At 35.0% G+C, this 15,577-nt stretch overlaps 3 protein-coding genes across 3 annotated transcripts in view; 2 read left to right on the top strand and 1 right to left on the bottom strand.

Moving 5' to 3' along the window:
- On the top strand, window positions 589–3,872 carry LOC105160664 (LEAF RUST 10 DISEASE-RESISTANCE LOCUS RECEPTOR-LIKE PROTEIN KINASE-like 2.4). The gene is made up of 3 exons (XM_011078147.2): window positions 589–1,418; window positions 1,516–1,548; window positions 2,155–3,872. The coding sequence occupies exons 1-3, from the start codon at window positions 725–727 to the stop codon at window positions 3,273–3,275; spliced, it is 1,848 nt and encodes a 615-aa protein (XP_011076449.2). The 5' UTR covers window positions 589–724; the 3' UTR covers window positions 3,276–3,872.
- On the bottom strand, window positions 3,728–9,176 carry LOC105160674 (lysine--tRNA ligase, cytoplasmic). Its single transcript, XM_011078159.2, has 17 exons — window positions 9,061–9,176; window positions 8,189–8,257; window positions 7,880–8,045; window positions 7,701–7,794; window positions 7,470–7,555; window positions 6,648–6,760; window positions 6,511–6,573; window positions 6,252–6,377; window positions 5,868–6,150; window positions 5,688–5,784; window positions 5,443–5,599; window positions 5,053–5,196; window positions 4,866–4,934; window positions 4,638–4,781; window positions 4,489–4,544; window positions 4,098–4,132; window positions 3,728–3,992 (listed from the first exon to the last, which is right to left on the bottom strand). The coding sequence occupies exons 1-17, from the start codon at window positions 9,061–9,063 to the stop codon at window positions 3,964–3,966; spliced, it is 1,734 nt and encodes a 577-aa protein (XP_011076461.1). The 5' UTR covers window positions 9,064–9,176; the 3' UTR covers window positions 3,728–3,963.
- The window catches only part of LOC105160685 (probable leucine-rich repeat receptor-like protein kinase At1g68400), a 3,148-nt gene continuing 1,376 nt past the window's right edge, over window positions 13,806–15,577 (top strand). The window contains exon 1 of the mRNA XM_011078168.2: window positions 13,806–15,261. Within this exon, the coding sequence (XP_011076470.1) occupies window positions 13,914–15,261 (1,348 nt within the window). The 5' untranslated portion in view covers window positions 13,806–13,913. The remainder of the gene's footprint in view (window positions 15,262–15,577) is intronic.

Below are 15,577 nucleotides of genomic sequence, written 5' to 3' on the forward strand. Positions count from 1 at the left end.
ATAATATAACAACATAAAATAAAGTAAATAGACATGAAAAAAACCTACAAATAAAACATGATTAGTTTTTCTAAATTGGAATTTCTTATGAAAAAAATCCTTAATTTTATTTTAATATTGGAACTTTTATGTATTATATTTTACTTTCGCGTTAATTTGTTTCAATACAAAATTATCAAACATAATAATTAGTAAATACAAAAGACAAAAAACAATACTTTAATTTGTTTTATTTAATAGTATCAATTAAATTTAAAAGTGAATTACAAACAACAAATTTAATGATTTTCTCATTAATCAAAACTATTATTATCAATTTTTTTAAAATATAATTATATACTAATGATTCAATAAAAAAAATAAAAATAACATTATGAGCTTAATATTTTTGTATAATTAGCAAGTGATATATTCATTTTTAAAAATATTTTTTATATGTGTAGTGCAGGTGATACTTTTGCTAATTCAATAAAATATTTCAAACTTCAGTGCATTTTATGAGTTAAAGGGAAAAAGTCCATTTTGGGTGATTGTTAAATTATAAAATTGAGAAGGGCAAATATGATATGAGGTCTGATATTAAGAAAATGTGCTCTTCATTACTTTGATTTCCAAGTTCCAACTCTCTTCTTTTAGTCTTCCCCTTTCCAAGTCAATTGGTAGTTCAGTCATCAGTACAAGAATTTTACAAGTCTTTGCGTATTTGTGGAGTTTGATTTTTGGCATGAAGTGCTTCATTTTCTTCTCTCTCTTTTGTTGTTTGATCATCAACTTTGCAGATTCGCAATGCCAAGAATCATTCTGGTGTGGAAATCTTAGTAGCTCCTTGCAATTTCCATACTCCAGGATGGAACCTGACTGCGGGTTACTCATGGTTGATAAATGTGAGTCTGAAACTCCTATTATTCAGCTGGGGGCTGGGGGAATTTGGTATGATTTTCTCGACAGGATATCCGAAAACAAAATATTAATCCGCCATCCCATTCATCAAGCACACTTGGGTTCCGCATGTCTTTTCAATTTCCCCCGTCTCGGAAATCTGTTTCTACCTAAATCTCCTTCTATTTCATTTTCAGTCACCCCTAATTTCACCTTGTTCATATGCTACGGTCAACCTGATAATGAACAAGTACGAAATCATTTCAGAGGCTACTATAATAAAAGCTGTGGTGACGTCACCGCGTATTATAGATATCCGGCAAGTGGTGTTCCTGCTACCAGGGAAAGTAGAATCCCTCAAGGATGTCAATTTTTTCAACTGCCTATGAACCCTCACAACAACTCCAGTGAACTGCTCGAAATGTTAAGTACTGAATTTACCGTAGAGTGGAATGTGAGTGAAACTTGTTATGAATGTCACCATGGAGGTGGGCAGTGTCTTACCAACGCCTTGAACGAATTCGAATGCAGACAACCAGGTAACCAAAATTCATTATGTAAACTGCGTTTCCAAATAGGTTACTTCATCTGTTAACTGAGCCAGACTCGACTTGCCCGTTTTGGCTTTGTTTGCAGGAAACAGGAAATTCAAAACAATTTTACTCATAGGTACGCCAGCGCCCTCATCTTCAATGATATTCTGTAAAACTAATTTGCCATAACTACACACATCCCTTCGTTGTTTAGAAAATTATCAATACCCTGAGATTGTATTTTGTTCTTATTGTAATTTTTTTGGAAGATGAAAAATTATAAACAAATAAAAATTTCTACTTAGTGCACAAAAAATAATTCAAAAAATTTTGAAAACTAAATAAAATTATAATTTATAGTCACAAAAGCATTTTAGTCCGTTCACTCTAAATAGATAAAAAGCTAACAAAAACTAACGGACTGTGCTAGTTGTTTCATATTTGTTAAAATTAGGGTATTGATAATTTTCCAAAGAGGAATATTAGTAATTAATCAAACATTAAAGGAACTTATTGTAATTTACCTCGAAGATATTTATGTGCTCTTTCAGCTGTTTCTCAAACTTCTCTTCAATTGCATGAGAGTGTATCTATGATCTGAGTTCAATCTGTTGATCTTGGTGTTACTTCAGTCAATTGGACCTTAACTCTTCTTTCTTACATGCCACTCTTTCAGTAACATATAGAACAATTTTCTGATATCTACATCTCAGGAATAAACATTGATGGCATTTTTATGCAGGTGGTGTGATTTTGACTGTGATTGGTTCTATAATCCTACTCGTTTTCTTGGGTAGGAAGCATAAATTATTCCCGAGATTCCTGAGACTACAAAAGGCCGAAACAGGGAATGAAAAGGACATTGAGCTCTTCTTGAGTAACCACGGCAATCTTGCACAGAGAAGATACAAATACTCAGACCTCAAGAAAATGACCAGCTCATTTAGTGAAAACTTAGGGAGAGGAGGATATGGTAACGTCTATAAAGGAAAATTACCCGACGGCCGTCCAGTAGCAGTGAAAATCTTGAATGAATCGAAAGAAAATGGAGAAGACTTCATGAATGAAGTTGCAAGTATTAGCAGAACTTCCCATGTTAACATCGTCTCTCTTCTTGGATTCTGCTTTGAGGGTCCTAAAAGAGCCCTTGTTTATGAGTTTATGCCGAATGGCTCTCTTGAAAAGTTCATTCAAAACAGTTCCTCTTCATCAGCAGAGTATCGACTAGGATGGGAGAAGTTGTTCGAGATTGCAGTTGGCATTGCTCGAGGGCTGGATTACCTACACCAAGGTTGCAACACAAGAATTCTGCACTTTGACGTAAAGCCTCATAACATTCTTCTGGATAAGGACTTCAATCCAAAGATTTCAGATTTCGGGCTTGCTAAGTTGTGCCCCAACAGATCAAGTATAGTATCAATGTTCGCCGCAAGAGGCACAATAGGGTACATTGCTCCAGAAGTATTCTGCAGAAACTTTGGAAGAGTTTCTCACAAATCAGATGTCTATAGCTATGGAATGATGGTTCTGGAGATGGTGGTAGGCAGGCAGAATCTTGATCATCGAGCTGATTGCTCGAGCGAAATGTATTTCCCAGATTGGATCTACAAGCACCTGGAAGTGAATACTAAGATGGATCTCGACAATATAGAGAATGAAGATGAATCCCACTTTGTTACGAAAATGGTTATTGTTGGCTTGTGGTGCATACAGACCGAGCCCAAAAACAGGCCGTCCATTAGTAGGGTGGTAGAAATGCTAGCTGGAAGCATGGAACCCTTGCAAATTCCGCCCAGGCCTGGGGAACATTCACCACGTAGAGCAGCACTTTATTCGTCTTCAACTTCTGAGCCATCAATGTAGCAGCTGCTCGTCCACTATCAAGGAAGCAGTTTCCCCTAGTGTTTGATTTATTTCCAATTTTCTGATACTACTATAATTGTGTATGATTCAATCACAACATACGGCATGCTGCTATTGCTATACAAGTCCCGTAGCTTTGCCGAATAAAAGATGTAGAATTTTAACGATCGAGGATCTACTGCATGGTATGTTAAAAATACTGCAAGCAAGATTGTGAAATCAATTCCCCAGTCAGAACAAAGGAATTCAACAAACATCTGTCGGGTTTTGCAGATGATTGGAGAACTAAAAATTTGAGTCAGTAAATCTACATGCATTTTTGTTCCTCCTGTCTTCTGGATGCAATCATAAAAAACATAGCTGTTTCCTTCAGATGGTTGAGCATAAATATTTCTACAGCACAAAAATGCATAGTAGCCATTATGTTCTCAATAGATATACAATAAGCACAATTGAGAAAGCAACTTTCAAAATCAACTAGTGAATATGATATTTGTAGGTACAATATGATAATCGAAACCATTCAATCACTGCAAGGCCTAAAAATTCAAGATGCAGGAGTAACAGACTGGCTGCAATAAACTAAATAACATTGTCCGTATTGTTGGAACACAATTTCAATGCATCAGCTCCTAATCCAAATTGAGAACTGTTTTGTCTTCTCTCCTATTTGTTCGCTTCAGAATTCTTATGACTGCAACGAAATCTTTTCGAGCTCTGCAACCAAAAGAACAATCAACTTCTCCATGGATATTAACAAGCATGACTGTACTTGGAGAAAATAAATATAAGTTTGTAGATAGAATAATAGAGATTGCATACCTTGAGAGGGAGGTCCATCCTGAGTTTTCTTGTTGCTACAATAGGGAAAATTGTAGTAAGTTAATATTTCCATTATTCATCAATATATGCAAGACTGAATATGCAGCAAGGGAAAACATCAGGGCTCATATAATTATATGACAGACCATTAAACTAGCATCTCAAACCACACCACCTGATTGCCCAAATCCAACTATCAACTTCCTCTTAGTCTAGTTCATATTTACCATTAACAAATCCAACCATATGCAATGTGAGGTTCCACTTGTATATTTTGCCATATTTGCATCATCAGCATATGTTAACAATCTTGTTTGTGATCAGCAAAACCAATTGTCAAAAAGTGACTTCACCTGAAACTTGTAATAAGCCTGGAAAGGAAAATTTGTACCTTTCTTTGTTAGTAGGTTCATCTTGGGGCTTCATTGCTGGAAAAAGCAGAACTTCCTGTACATAACATAAGAAAGAAGTATACGCTTGAGTTAGAGTCCACCTGTGTACAAAGCTAATATGATTATGAGGAGCATGTTGTATGCTAACCTTTATATTCTGTGAATCAGTCAACAACATCGTGATTCGATCAATACCCAACCCCCAACCACCAGTGGGAGGTAATCCATACTCAAGAGCAGTACAGAATGTCTCATCCAGGGCCATAGCTTCATCGTCACCGGATTGTCGGTCCTATTTTCATTTTACATCATCCCACAAATTTACATTCAGAATTCATCACTGCCAACGTTATGATTTACTTCTTCAATTAAATACCTTGAGTTGGTCAGCGAAGCGCTGGCGTTGCACAACAGGATCATTCAACTCCGTGTATGCATTGCAGAACTATCAAGCAAGAACACAGAAGTTGCAAAAGCCATTAGTCAGTATTGCAAAATCGAGTGAGACAAAAAAAACAAAGGTAATGGTACAGAAGAATGGAATATCTTATCAAAACACGTACTTCATGCTTGTTAATGAACAACTCAAATCGTTCGGTTAAGCCTGGCTTCGACCTATGCCACTTCGCCAATGGACTCATGATCTCCGGATGGTTGATGATGAAAGTAGGGTTTATGCATGTCTCCTCAAGAAAGTGGCCAACAAGCTGTACTCATCATAGAAGTAACAATTTATAACAGAGGGAGGAGAGGGGGTCAGGGTTGGGGGTTGTCAAACAAAATCTGATTCTCTGATAATTAGTGCGAAAGATTGCGCATAAAAGGATGAAAGACAAAATCAAGTAATCAACTAGCTGGCAAAAGTTAAGGACATGTTTTCCATATTGCATAGACTGCAAGCAGAAGAGATAACTGATAGAAAAAAGGAAATACAATATGCACCGATATATTACTTTGTCCAAAAGTCTAGCAGTTGTTAGAGGAGGGGGGCATTTGATATCAAACTTCAAACATGCGTCCACCAGATATTTATTGGCTTCCTCACTTGAGAGGTCCTTGGGTATGTTCAAATTTGCCAACTTCTCCAATTCACCTATCATATCAATCCGCCTGCAGAAGTAAAAAGATTAATGACCTCTTATGTTCCTTTATCAGACAAGTACAGGGGCAATATAAACCATGCAGATCATCTGCAGACCTGAAAGGAGGGGTAAAGTCAATCTCAATGGGGTCATTATCCAACCCATTGGCATGATATTTAATTTTATATCCACCTGTAAGTTCCTTCACCATCCCTGTCGACATAGAATTTGTTAAGACAATTGTGAATTAGGCAATATTTTCATTAGTCAAGATACAAACCAGATTTGCCACTCACCACTCAGCATATCTTCAGTCAGCTTCATCAGGTCATCATAATCAGCAAACGCCATATAGAACTCACAAGTCGTAAACTCAGGATTGTGTGTTAGGTCAATTCCCTCGTTTCTAAACTGTTTTCCTATTTCATATACACGTTCCAAACCACCAACAACCAGTTCCTTGAGATATAGTTCAGGTGCAATTCGCATGAAAAGTCTCATATTTAGTTCATTGTGGTGGGTGACGAATGGCCGAGCAGCAGCTCCACCAGCAATCATGTTCATCATTGGAGTTTCAACCTTAAAAAGGGGTAATCAGAAAAGCAGAACAAGAAGAAATCTAAAGTGAAGCAGGGAAATGAGCTAGAGACAAAAATTCATTTAAGACAACACTGACTCACCTCTATAAAATCTCGTTCATCAAGAAAATGTCGTATGTAAGAAATGATTTTAGTCCTGGTTTTAAATATTTCCCGAACCTCCATATTCAGCATCAAATCCAAATAACGCTGCCTATACCGTGTTTCCTATCATCAAAATCGTGATCCACTGTAAGAAAACAGATCTATGGGTCAACAAGCACTACTACACTGCAATGGTGGCCCTTCAGTCCAAGCTGGGGAACTACCCAATAATAAATGATGAAGAGTCGAGTAGCACCTGATCTTTCAATATATAAGCCTCAGGATTCCTGGCACTTCCTGGGACCCAGACATCAGTCGTCTGTCCAAAGTACTGAAATGTCAGCAAAGAAGCCAAACAGTATCAACACATGTAGAAGAGAAGACAACAGTCACCTTAGCGTTATCCGACCCTGGACCAATCTTTTGACGGGGCATCATGTGGAGACAGTGAGAAAGCACTATAAACGTTTTTGGAAATATACTCAGCTCTCCCCTTTTACTTTTACCTGCAAAATGAAGTACTCTATGAGCACTTTTTAAAATCAGGGAAATGTTACGTGCAGAAACCAAGAAAGTGATTCAGAAGCTAGGTATGCTATAACCAGTTCTGTTCGAATTACATCATTGCTGGGCTTAACATAAGTGCCCAGCCTACACAACGTAACAAGGAAAATAGAAAGCCGTGATTGCCAGCAAAATATCCTACCACGCATACATATGTGACTGTGCATGTTGTAAGAATCTCTATGAGTTCTCATCTACTTGTATTTAACAGTTTCATAAACCATGTAAAGTGCTTTAATAAGTAAAAAACACATGCCACTAGCAGAATGAAGCCACTTTGCTTATCCTAAATCAATTGCATAAGCCCCTATCAAAGTTTCACACACAAATAAGTTCCTAATCCTAGAAAATTCTTAAGTGCAATAATTTGGATATCTAGCAGGTCGCAGTTATGGTGTTTAAGTATTATGAAAAGTGCTTTAATAAGTAAAAAACACATGCCACTAGCAGAATGAAGCCACTTTGCTTATCCTAAATCAATTGCATAAGCCCCTATCAAAGTTTTACAAACAAATAAGTTCCCAATCCTAGAAAATTCTTAAGTGCAATAATTTGGATATCTAGCAGGTCGTGGTTATGGTGTTTAAGTATTATGATTGTCATTTTGCTGAGCAGTGCTTCATAGATACCAAAAGTTAAAGACTTACAGACCTGGGAATCCAATTATCCCAACAATATCTCCCCGCTTCACTGAAGAATGAAACCGTGTAAACTCTTCTTCATCCAAATCTGATTTCCTACACAAAACCATGATGAACTGCCATGGTGAACAAGGTATATATGCCACAACAAAACACAAGACACAGAGTCCAGAAATGGCAGGAGGCCTAAGCCACAGCAAGCTTCTTGCTGCTTGGAGCATAAATTGAGACATGCAGTTACCTTGCATCAGCCATAACTTGAACTTTAGCACCCCCACCATGTAGATCGTAAAAGAATAGCTTCGATGATGACGATCGTTTGTTCATAAGCCGACCTTCCAAAAGGAACATTCATATCATTAACGGAAAGTAACATGCTGCTTAAAACTAAGTGCACAAATCAGATTTGATTTCTAGTACCTGCTATTCTTTCTTCAACATCTTCAAGGTGATCCCCACTATTCAAACCTTCATACTTCTTCACATACTCGGGAATAGTCAGCTTGCATTCAAATTTGTGAGGGTATGGGTTGATCCCAGCTGCCTTTTGAGCTGCAAGAGCTTTCAGCCTATTTTCATAATATTGCTGAGCCCAGAAAGTTGCATTTAGTGAAAATAAACAGTCTCATTTTAGCAACAGAACAATACCCCCCTAAAACAACATGGATAAGAAGAAAGCAAAATAGAGAAACACCAGAAACATAGAGGTAAACAATGCGATGGACATACCGTTGGATCCATGCCCTCATCTTCTGCAGCAGCAGCTTTCTTAGTCTGTGGCCTTGACTTGGCAGAGGCCTGAAATATATGCCAACACCATAACAACAATAACAATGACAAACATAAAATACTGCAACAGAAAGAAATCCAGTAAACATATTGAATGAAATCAAAATTGCCACAAACACTTAATTCTCCTGAACCCATCTTTACCATACCATCTACAGACTAGCATACAACCTCAGTGGACTTGCAAGAAAATACTAAGCACTATGCTTACTTAATACAACTCTTCCAACATCATCATCATTATAAAAACCCATGTACAACTGCATATTCTTGCCATTTCCTCTCCAAAAAAATTCCTCACATTGGCTAATTACAAGGCATGTCAAATGCTTTTAAGGTGACACTAGCAGCTTTGACAGCCTTCTTTCCACCATAACCAGACCGCAAATCCGCAAACCACGTTCAGACACTCAAAACCAACATTTCTTACCACGATATCAGTTTTCATTTTGATTATAATGAATATTTAGAGATTTAGAACCCAGGAAAAAAAAGGACCTACAGAGAAACACCGCTCTACCAATAAACAGCCCATTTAAACATAGCGTCTCCATGAGTTGCATTGAAAAACACCAAAGAAAGAAAAAGAATCGCCCAAATTGTCACCCACTGGAACATTATATAGAAAGTTCACGAATAAAGATCACGATAACCATAAAAATCTTCACCAAGCTTCTAACTTCAAAATCTCATACATAAAAACTGAAACTTGAACACGAAACAATTATAATTAAACAAACAAACAAATTCGAACACAAGGACACGCAGCATAGAGACACAGTGATTCATGTTGACCGAAAGATAGAACGCACCATTTTCGCAATCGGGGATGCGGAAGAGTTCTGAGCTACTGATGAACAAATGTACACAGTCCTTTCACTTGGTAAAACCCTAGTGGCTTCAACCTTCCGCTAATGCTATACATAAATGTACGTATATTATAGAACTAGGCTTTGAGTTCATTTGGATCATATGATTCGGTGTGGGCTGGGCTTTGGTTCAGTTTGGGCTGCTCAAAAAGGGTGGAATGACCCAAATCAGAATATGTTGATTAATAAATAACATTAAATTAGTATTAAATACTAAAATAGAATTAGAAAGAAAGCATTACTAAATTCAAAAATCACAACTAGAGGCTGTTTGGCTAAGCTTAAAAGCTCCACAAAATATTTTAAAAAATTTAAGATTTTTTTATAAAAACTTATAAAATTTCAGAATATAATGTTTTGAATCTTATAAAAATACTTTCAAAAAAAAGTGAACTTTCATAGCTTTTTGTGTGACATCTTATAAGCTTTATGCAATGAATAATCCATAAGACAAAAAGACCAAAAAAAAAAAAAAAGAAACTCATTAATTTGCTATATTCAAATTCTACTCTCGACATAATTAATATATTTTTAACAATAAAAAATTATTTCGTAATAATTTGTCAATTTTTTATCTTTGTTAAAAAAATATTTATTAATTTTTTTTAGTTAAACTAATGTATACTATTTATGAAAGTATTTAAAAAAATTTAATTACAAATGATGTTAGTAAACAGCTACTCATTTGATTCTAATGCATGGTATTATGTCCTTTCTTGTCATTTAACCAGTAAAAATACGTTATTATTGTCAAATACACTAACATTTTATAAGATGTAAAAATATCGTATAAATTTTAACATCTTATTTTTATCCAAATACTTTATGAGTTTATTTTTAAAATAAGATCCAACATCTTATAAATATTCAAAACATCTTATAAGATGTTGTAAAAAAAGCATAGTCAAACACGTTTTTTGTAATTAATCTCGACTCATAACTACATACTCCTTTTATATTTTGAAAATAGTAAATAGCAATTTACCTCATTGTACTTTTTAAAATGAAGCAATTTACCTCCTTATACAGGGAGGTAAATTGCCTCATTTTAAAAATCATAGAAGGGTAAATTATTCTATTTTAAAAAATATAATGAGGTAAATCACTATTTATTTTTTCATAAGAAAGTAATTTGTTCGTTTGCGATATCACAAGGGGTTACTTGAATTTTTTCATTTTGAAAATTGACATTGTTCATTATTTTTCAACTGTATTTTCACATTTTATCGATTATTCAGTCAACAAATTGGATTTCAACCCCTCAAACTTATTCATGAAAATAACCAACGTCGTATTTATTACAAATTTTTGCACCAACCGGAAAAAAATATTTGAAAACTTGAATTCTACTATGGTTGGTTATATTTTTGTCTTTAAAATTTTTGTGTAGGAGAAAAGAATGTGGCGGAATTGAGTCAATACCATACCACAGAATAAAAGAAAACATAAAGCCATATTTTGAAAATTGTGCCACAATAAGCAATTATATATGTGTTTGGACAGAATGATTAATCATATCCTAAGTACAAATTCCAATGTTTAATAATAGAAACTAGAGATTCTAAGTGAACCCCTTAACTACATCTGTTTTCTCCTCTCACTTTCGAATTTTACAATTTCTCATGCAAAAATGGGAAATATGATCATAATCTAACTCATGCTCATTATGATTTCTTACTTACCTGCTTTTTGCTAAAAATTAAAAGGTTAAGTTACAGCTACATTTTTTGAGATTTAGTATAAATTTAAATACATCATGTTGTTTGAAAAATTACAAGCATTTTTTGATTTTAACATCCGTCTAACGACAAGCACATTCTGTTAGGTTTTCATTCAATTTTTACGGTGAATAACCAAAATGCCATTTTAGATTATGAAGTATTAGTTTATATATTTCTTAAAAAATTTAAATACTTTATTGACTATTATCCCTTGTGGGTTATTTATTCTATCCATCCTTAATTTTTTTTTAAAAAAAATTTAGTAATTGTAAAATATGTAGTATTGTTTGCATCATTGTTTAGGGGCTATATATATAATTATTTTTCATTAGAGGGGAATATTTGTAATTTTTAAAACAACGATGGAGTATTCGTAAGTAGCAGCCTCTAACGACACTACGTCTATATCTTTTCTAAATATCACACTTAAAGTAAACCTTGTTTTAAATATATAAACAAGCACATAATCCAATCTCTATTGAGTTTATATATACACGTAATCTCATCATCACGACTAACAAATTTTATTCATTTTACCCACAAGATTATACATATGCCTATTGAATACCACAACATGAAACTTTTATAATTAGTTCAGTCATTCTCATTTTTAATTTATTTTACACAATCCTTAAAGGTGATTTATGTCTTTATTGATAAATAAGAAATTAGATACTAGTCCTACCTGACTGATATGTAAGGGTCGGACCTAGCTCTCAATGGGTAAAGATCTATACCTGAAAAATATTAGCAGATGAATGAGACTGCAACTCAATAAGCAAATAGCATGCACTATCTACATATGTACATTAAATGTAGTCCAGACAAGACAAAACGAGCAATATATATAGAATGTAATCAATTTAACTTCAACATAACTAACTTTGTTATATAATATAGCCAATTCATAACAAGACAATCAGTTAAACTCCTCTTTTCCTAATCTGCTTACTAAAAGGTGATATAGTGTTCTTCTCCACCAACTCATTCTTGCAATTTATTATATAGTGTTTAAGTGAATCCCCTTAACACGTCACGAAGGCTCATCAATCTCATTTCACATCATAGCTCTTTTCGTATCATATCATTGTTTTTATCATATCGCATCATAGCTCTTTTTACATTATATCACAACTCTTTTATTTTCATTTGTCACATAGGCTATTTAACAACATTAAGGGGTATTCACATCACACGTATATTCAATTTTTATCACTTCCTCATTTCTACACATCACCATTCATGTAAGCATATAGTACCGTAAAACCACATATCGATATATTTCTGTTTACAAGTATCAACAAACACACCATTTAAACAATGTAATACTTCAATGCACATTCACATTTCAAACATAGTAATTCAAATTAAATCATCCACCACCCATACAATTCTGTATAAATCAGTTCCAGCACGAGTCACATATATATATATATATATATATAATTAATATCACAAAAAAAGGGAACATATATAGACTAAGTAGATTTTTTTTTATATGTTCTTCAAGTTTCTTACAATTTTTCATTTTTTTAAAAAAAAGTACAAGAAGAACAAAATTGACAATTTCATGCTTGGATCGTAGTGCAATGAATCCATATTTATTAAATAATAAAGAAATATTTATAATTATACTAAATTTTAGAAAAACTCATTGCAATCTACCCTTGAATATAAAAAAAGAAAATAACGAAATTTATACTTGCATATATCTTTTTAATTTGTATTTTATTTTTAGTTTTCTTAATTGTTAAAAAATAATTAAATATTAAAATATTTTATTAATTTTTTAATTATAAAAAATATTTAATAAAAAAATTCAAAATATTATAAAATTAAGACTAATTACTACTAATTTCTACATTACATTTCACGATTATAATATAAACAAAAATAATAAAGGAAATCAAAGCCCAAGTCATTAGTGCTACTGATAACACTTAGGACTCCTAAAAGATTTGCAACTATATTTGATTTTTGGTATAACTGGAAATATATATTTTTATATTATTTTAATAACTCGCATTTTCAGGGGAGTGTCAGAAAAAGCAGAACAAAACGAAATAATGAATCGAATATTTGTCAAGATTAGTTCTCAATAAATGCTTTAAAGAAGACAATGCCAATAACAACCGTTACCCCCAAAAACTAATTGCAGCAGTATTTGTACATTTTAGTGCAAAAAAGTATTGTAATTAATTAATTAATTAATTAATGAGGTTTGACTGTTAATTTCTTTATTAGCACCAAAAGACGTGAAAGTGGCGCTTTCTGTCAGAAGTCCTGGAGACGAAGACAAATGCGCCTTTAGGCAACCAGCTCTCCTCAAAACGGTTCCCTCCTCCACTAATCAACCAATTATTCATTGCTTATTCTCATTTCTTAATTACGACCAATTTACAACGTGTAATTTTAAGTAATTTCAGAGTGATTGTTGAACCAAATATAAAGAGTATGTTTACATTATTCAAGAATGAACATACGAACCAGATCATGATCAAAATTACATCCAACATATTTTAGTTATAGTTTTTCGATGTTTAAATCAGTAGGCTGTCAAACAAAATAATAGAGACCATAGAAATATTAAGATAACAAAAATCATACATATAATATAAAGAACAACTATTTATAGATAAAATCTATGGTATGATTTATATGAATTGCCGACATCAAATTAATTCGATGATTATAATAACTTGATACCTATTAAGATTTGTATAGCATTGAAATAGTATGGTAAAAACCAATAATTAACAATACAAGAACTTGTGGAATATATTTTAAGTAAGAAAACCTTCATAAAATACACAGACTATCAGTTGTTGAGAGTTTATATATAAGATTAGGGTTTCTTATTATTATTTTCTTTTTTCTCATGCAAGTGGCTTAAAAGTTTTTAACAGTTTAATTATTATAAATTTTGGTTAAAATAATATCTATATGTGAATCGTGATTGAAGTTTTGTTTACTTAAGCGAGTAGAGAGTTGAGAGCTCACTGCAGCAGGCGGCAACCATTCTCTCTCTGTGTCTCCCTCTCTCTCTCTCTCAGACACACACAACACCAACCAAGAATGGTGGCAGCGGCAATGCTGAAACCAAACCATTTAAACATAGCATTCTTTCTCTTCCTCCTCCACTACACCGCTGCATCAGACCACCCTGACGTCCAACCCCTCCTCCTCTTTAAATCCGCCGTCGATCCAAACAACGCCCTTCTCACCTCCTGGAACTCATCCTCTGACCCATGCACGACCGACTCATGGGTCGGAGTTTCGTGCCTTCACAACAGGGTCGCCCGTATAGTCCTGGAAAACCTGAATCTTCGAGGCTCTTTATCCCCTTCCCTTACTTCTTTAACCCAGCTCCGGGTTCTCAGCCTCAAGGAAAACGGGTTTTCGGGTCAAATTCCGGATCTTTCAAACCTCACTAGTCTTAAGCTCCTTTTCATTTCTCACAACCATTTCTCCGGCGACTTCCCAGCCTCATTATCTTCGCTTTCGAAGCTTTACCGCCTTGATCTGTCTTACAATAATTTTTCGGGGAGTATACCCTTGAGCATGAACCGGTTGACGCATTTGCTGACTCTAAGGCTTGAAGGAAACCGGTTCACTGGTCCCATTTCGCGTTTGAATTTACCCAACTTGCAGGATTTTAATGTGTCGGAAAACGGGTTGACGGGGGAGATACCGAGTGCGCTTTCGATTTTCCCTGCGTCGTCGTTTTCGAACAACCACAATTTATGCGGGCCACCGTTAGAGAAATGTAAGGCGGTGTCCAACAACCCGACCCGGCCTGGTGGGGCAATGGCTTCCCCGCTAAGCCCGAGGACGACTGTTTCGTCATCTCCAACAACAATGCCGAAGACAAATCAGCCCACGAAATCTCGAAGTACTCATCGGAGTAGAATCAGCTCGCTAGCCGTAATTGGCATAGTAGTCGGAGATTTTCTGGTTTTGGGGTTAGTTTCTATGCTTCTATATTGCTACTTCTGGAGGAACTATTCTAATAAGTTAACGTCAGGAAAGAGTAGCGGGTCCCAAGTGGAGAAAATAGTATACTCATCGAGCCCGTATCCGAACCCGGGCCAATCTGGATTCGAGAGGGGAAAGATGATATTTTTTGATGGGGAGAGGAGGTTTGAGCTGGAGGACTTGTTAAGGGCGTCTGCTGAAATGCTTGAGAAAGGCGGATTTGGGACGGCGTATAAGGCGATTTTAGATGATGGGAATGTGGTGGCGGTGAAGAGATTGAAAGATTTAACTGTGAATGGGAAGAAAGAGTTTGAGCAGCAAATGGAGGTTTTAGGGAGGCTTAGGCATCCGAATTTGGTGGCCTTGAAGGCTTATTATTTTGCTAGGGATGAGAAATTGTTGGTTCATGATTACATGCCAAATGGCAACTTGTTTTGGCTGCTTCATGGTAAGCTATTTTCATTTCTGTTTTGCTGTCTGATTTGCACTGCGTTTGTTGTTTCTTCTTTGTGTTAGGTGTTTGTGACTTAGCTTGCAGGTGTAAACTGTAGTAGAAATGGCATCGGGTGGTTGAATACAAAGATCCATTATGCGTACTGAAGGTAGTGGATGTGATATTATCATTAATGGAAAATTCAAGGACAATGATAAAGGGAGCTGTTGCTAGGTCAATCATTTTGTTTACACGTGTGGTTACAGTTGATATGCCCCCCCCCCCCCCCCCCCCCCCCCCTTTGTCTTTCTGTCTTCTTTTTTCTTTTTTT

The sequence above is a fragment of the Sesamum indicum genome, linkage group LG1 (assembly GCF_000512975.1).
Source record: "Sesamum indicum cultivar Zhongzhi No. 13 linkage group LG1, S_indicum_v1.0, whole genome shotgun sequence".
NCBI lineage: Eukaryota > Viridiplantae > Streptophyta > Magnoliopsida > Lamiales > Pedaliaceae > Sesamum > Sesamum indicum.

Excerpts from the sequence above, each read along its gene's own strand:
- LOC105160664 (XM_011078147.2), top strand. The coding sequence starts at position 725 with ATGAAGTGCTTCATTTTCTTCTCTCTCTTTTGTTGTTTGATCATCAAC. Across the intron at positions 1,419-1,515 it reads ATTCGAATGCAGACAACCAG|GAAACAGGAAATTCAAAACA; the intron begins GTAACCAAAATT and ends CTTTGTTTGCAG. Across the intron at positions 1,549-2,154 it reads CAAAACAATTTTACTCATAG|GTGGTGTGATTTTGACTGTG; the intron begins GTACGCCAGCGC and ends ATTTTTATGCAG.
- LOC105160674 (XM_011078159.2), bottom strand. Across the intron at positions 6,378-6,510 it reads CTTATATATTGAAAGATCAG|GAAACACGGTATAGGCAGCG; the intron begins GTGCTACTCGAC and ends TTTTGATGATAG. Across the intron at positions 3,993-4,097 it reads GGATGGACCTCCCTCTCAAG|AGCTCGAAAAGATTTCGTTG; the intron begins GTATGCAATCTC and ends TTTTGGTTGCAG.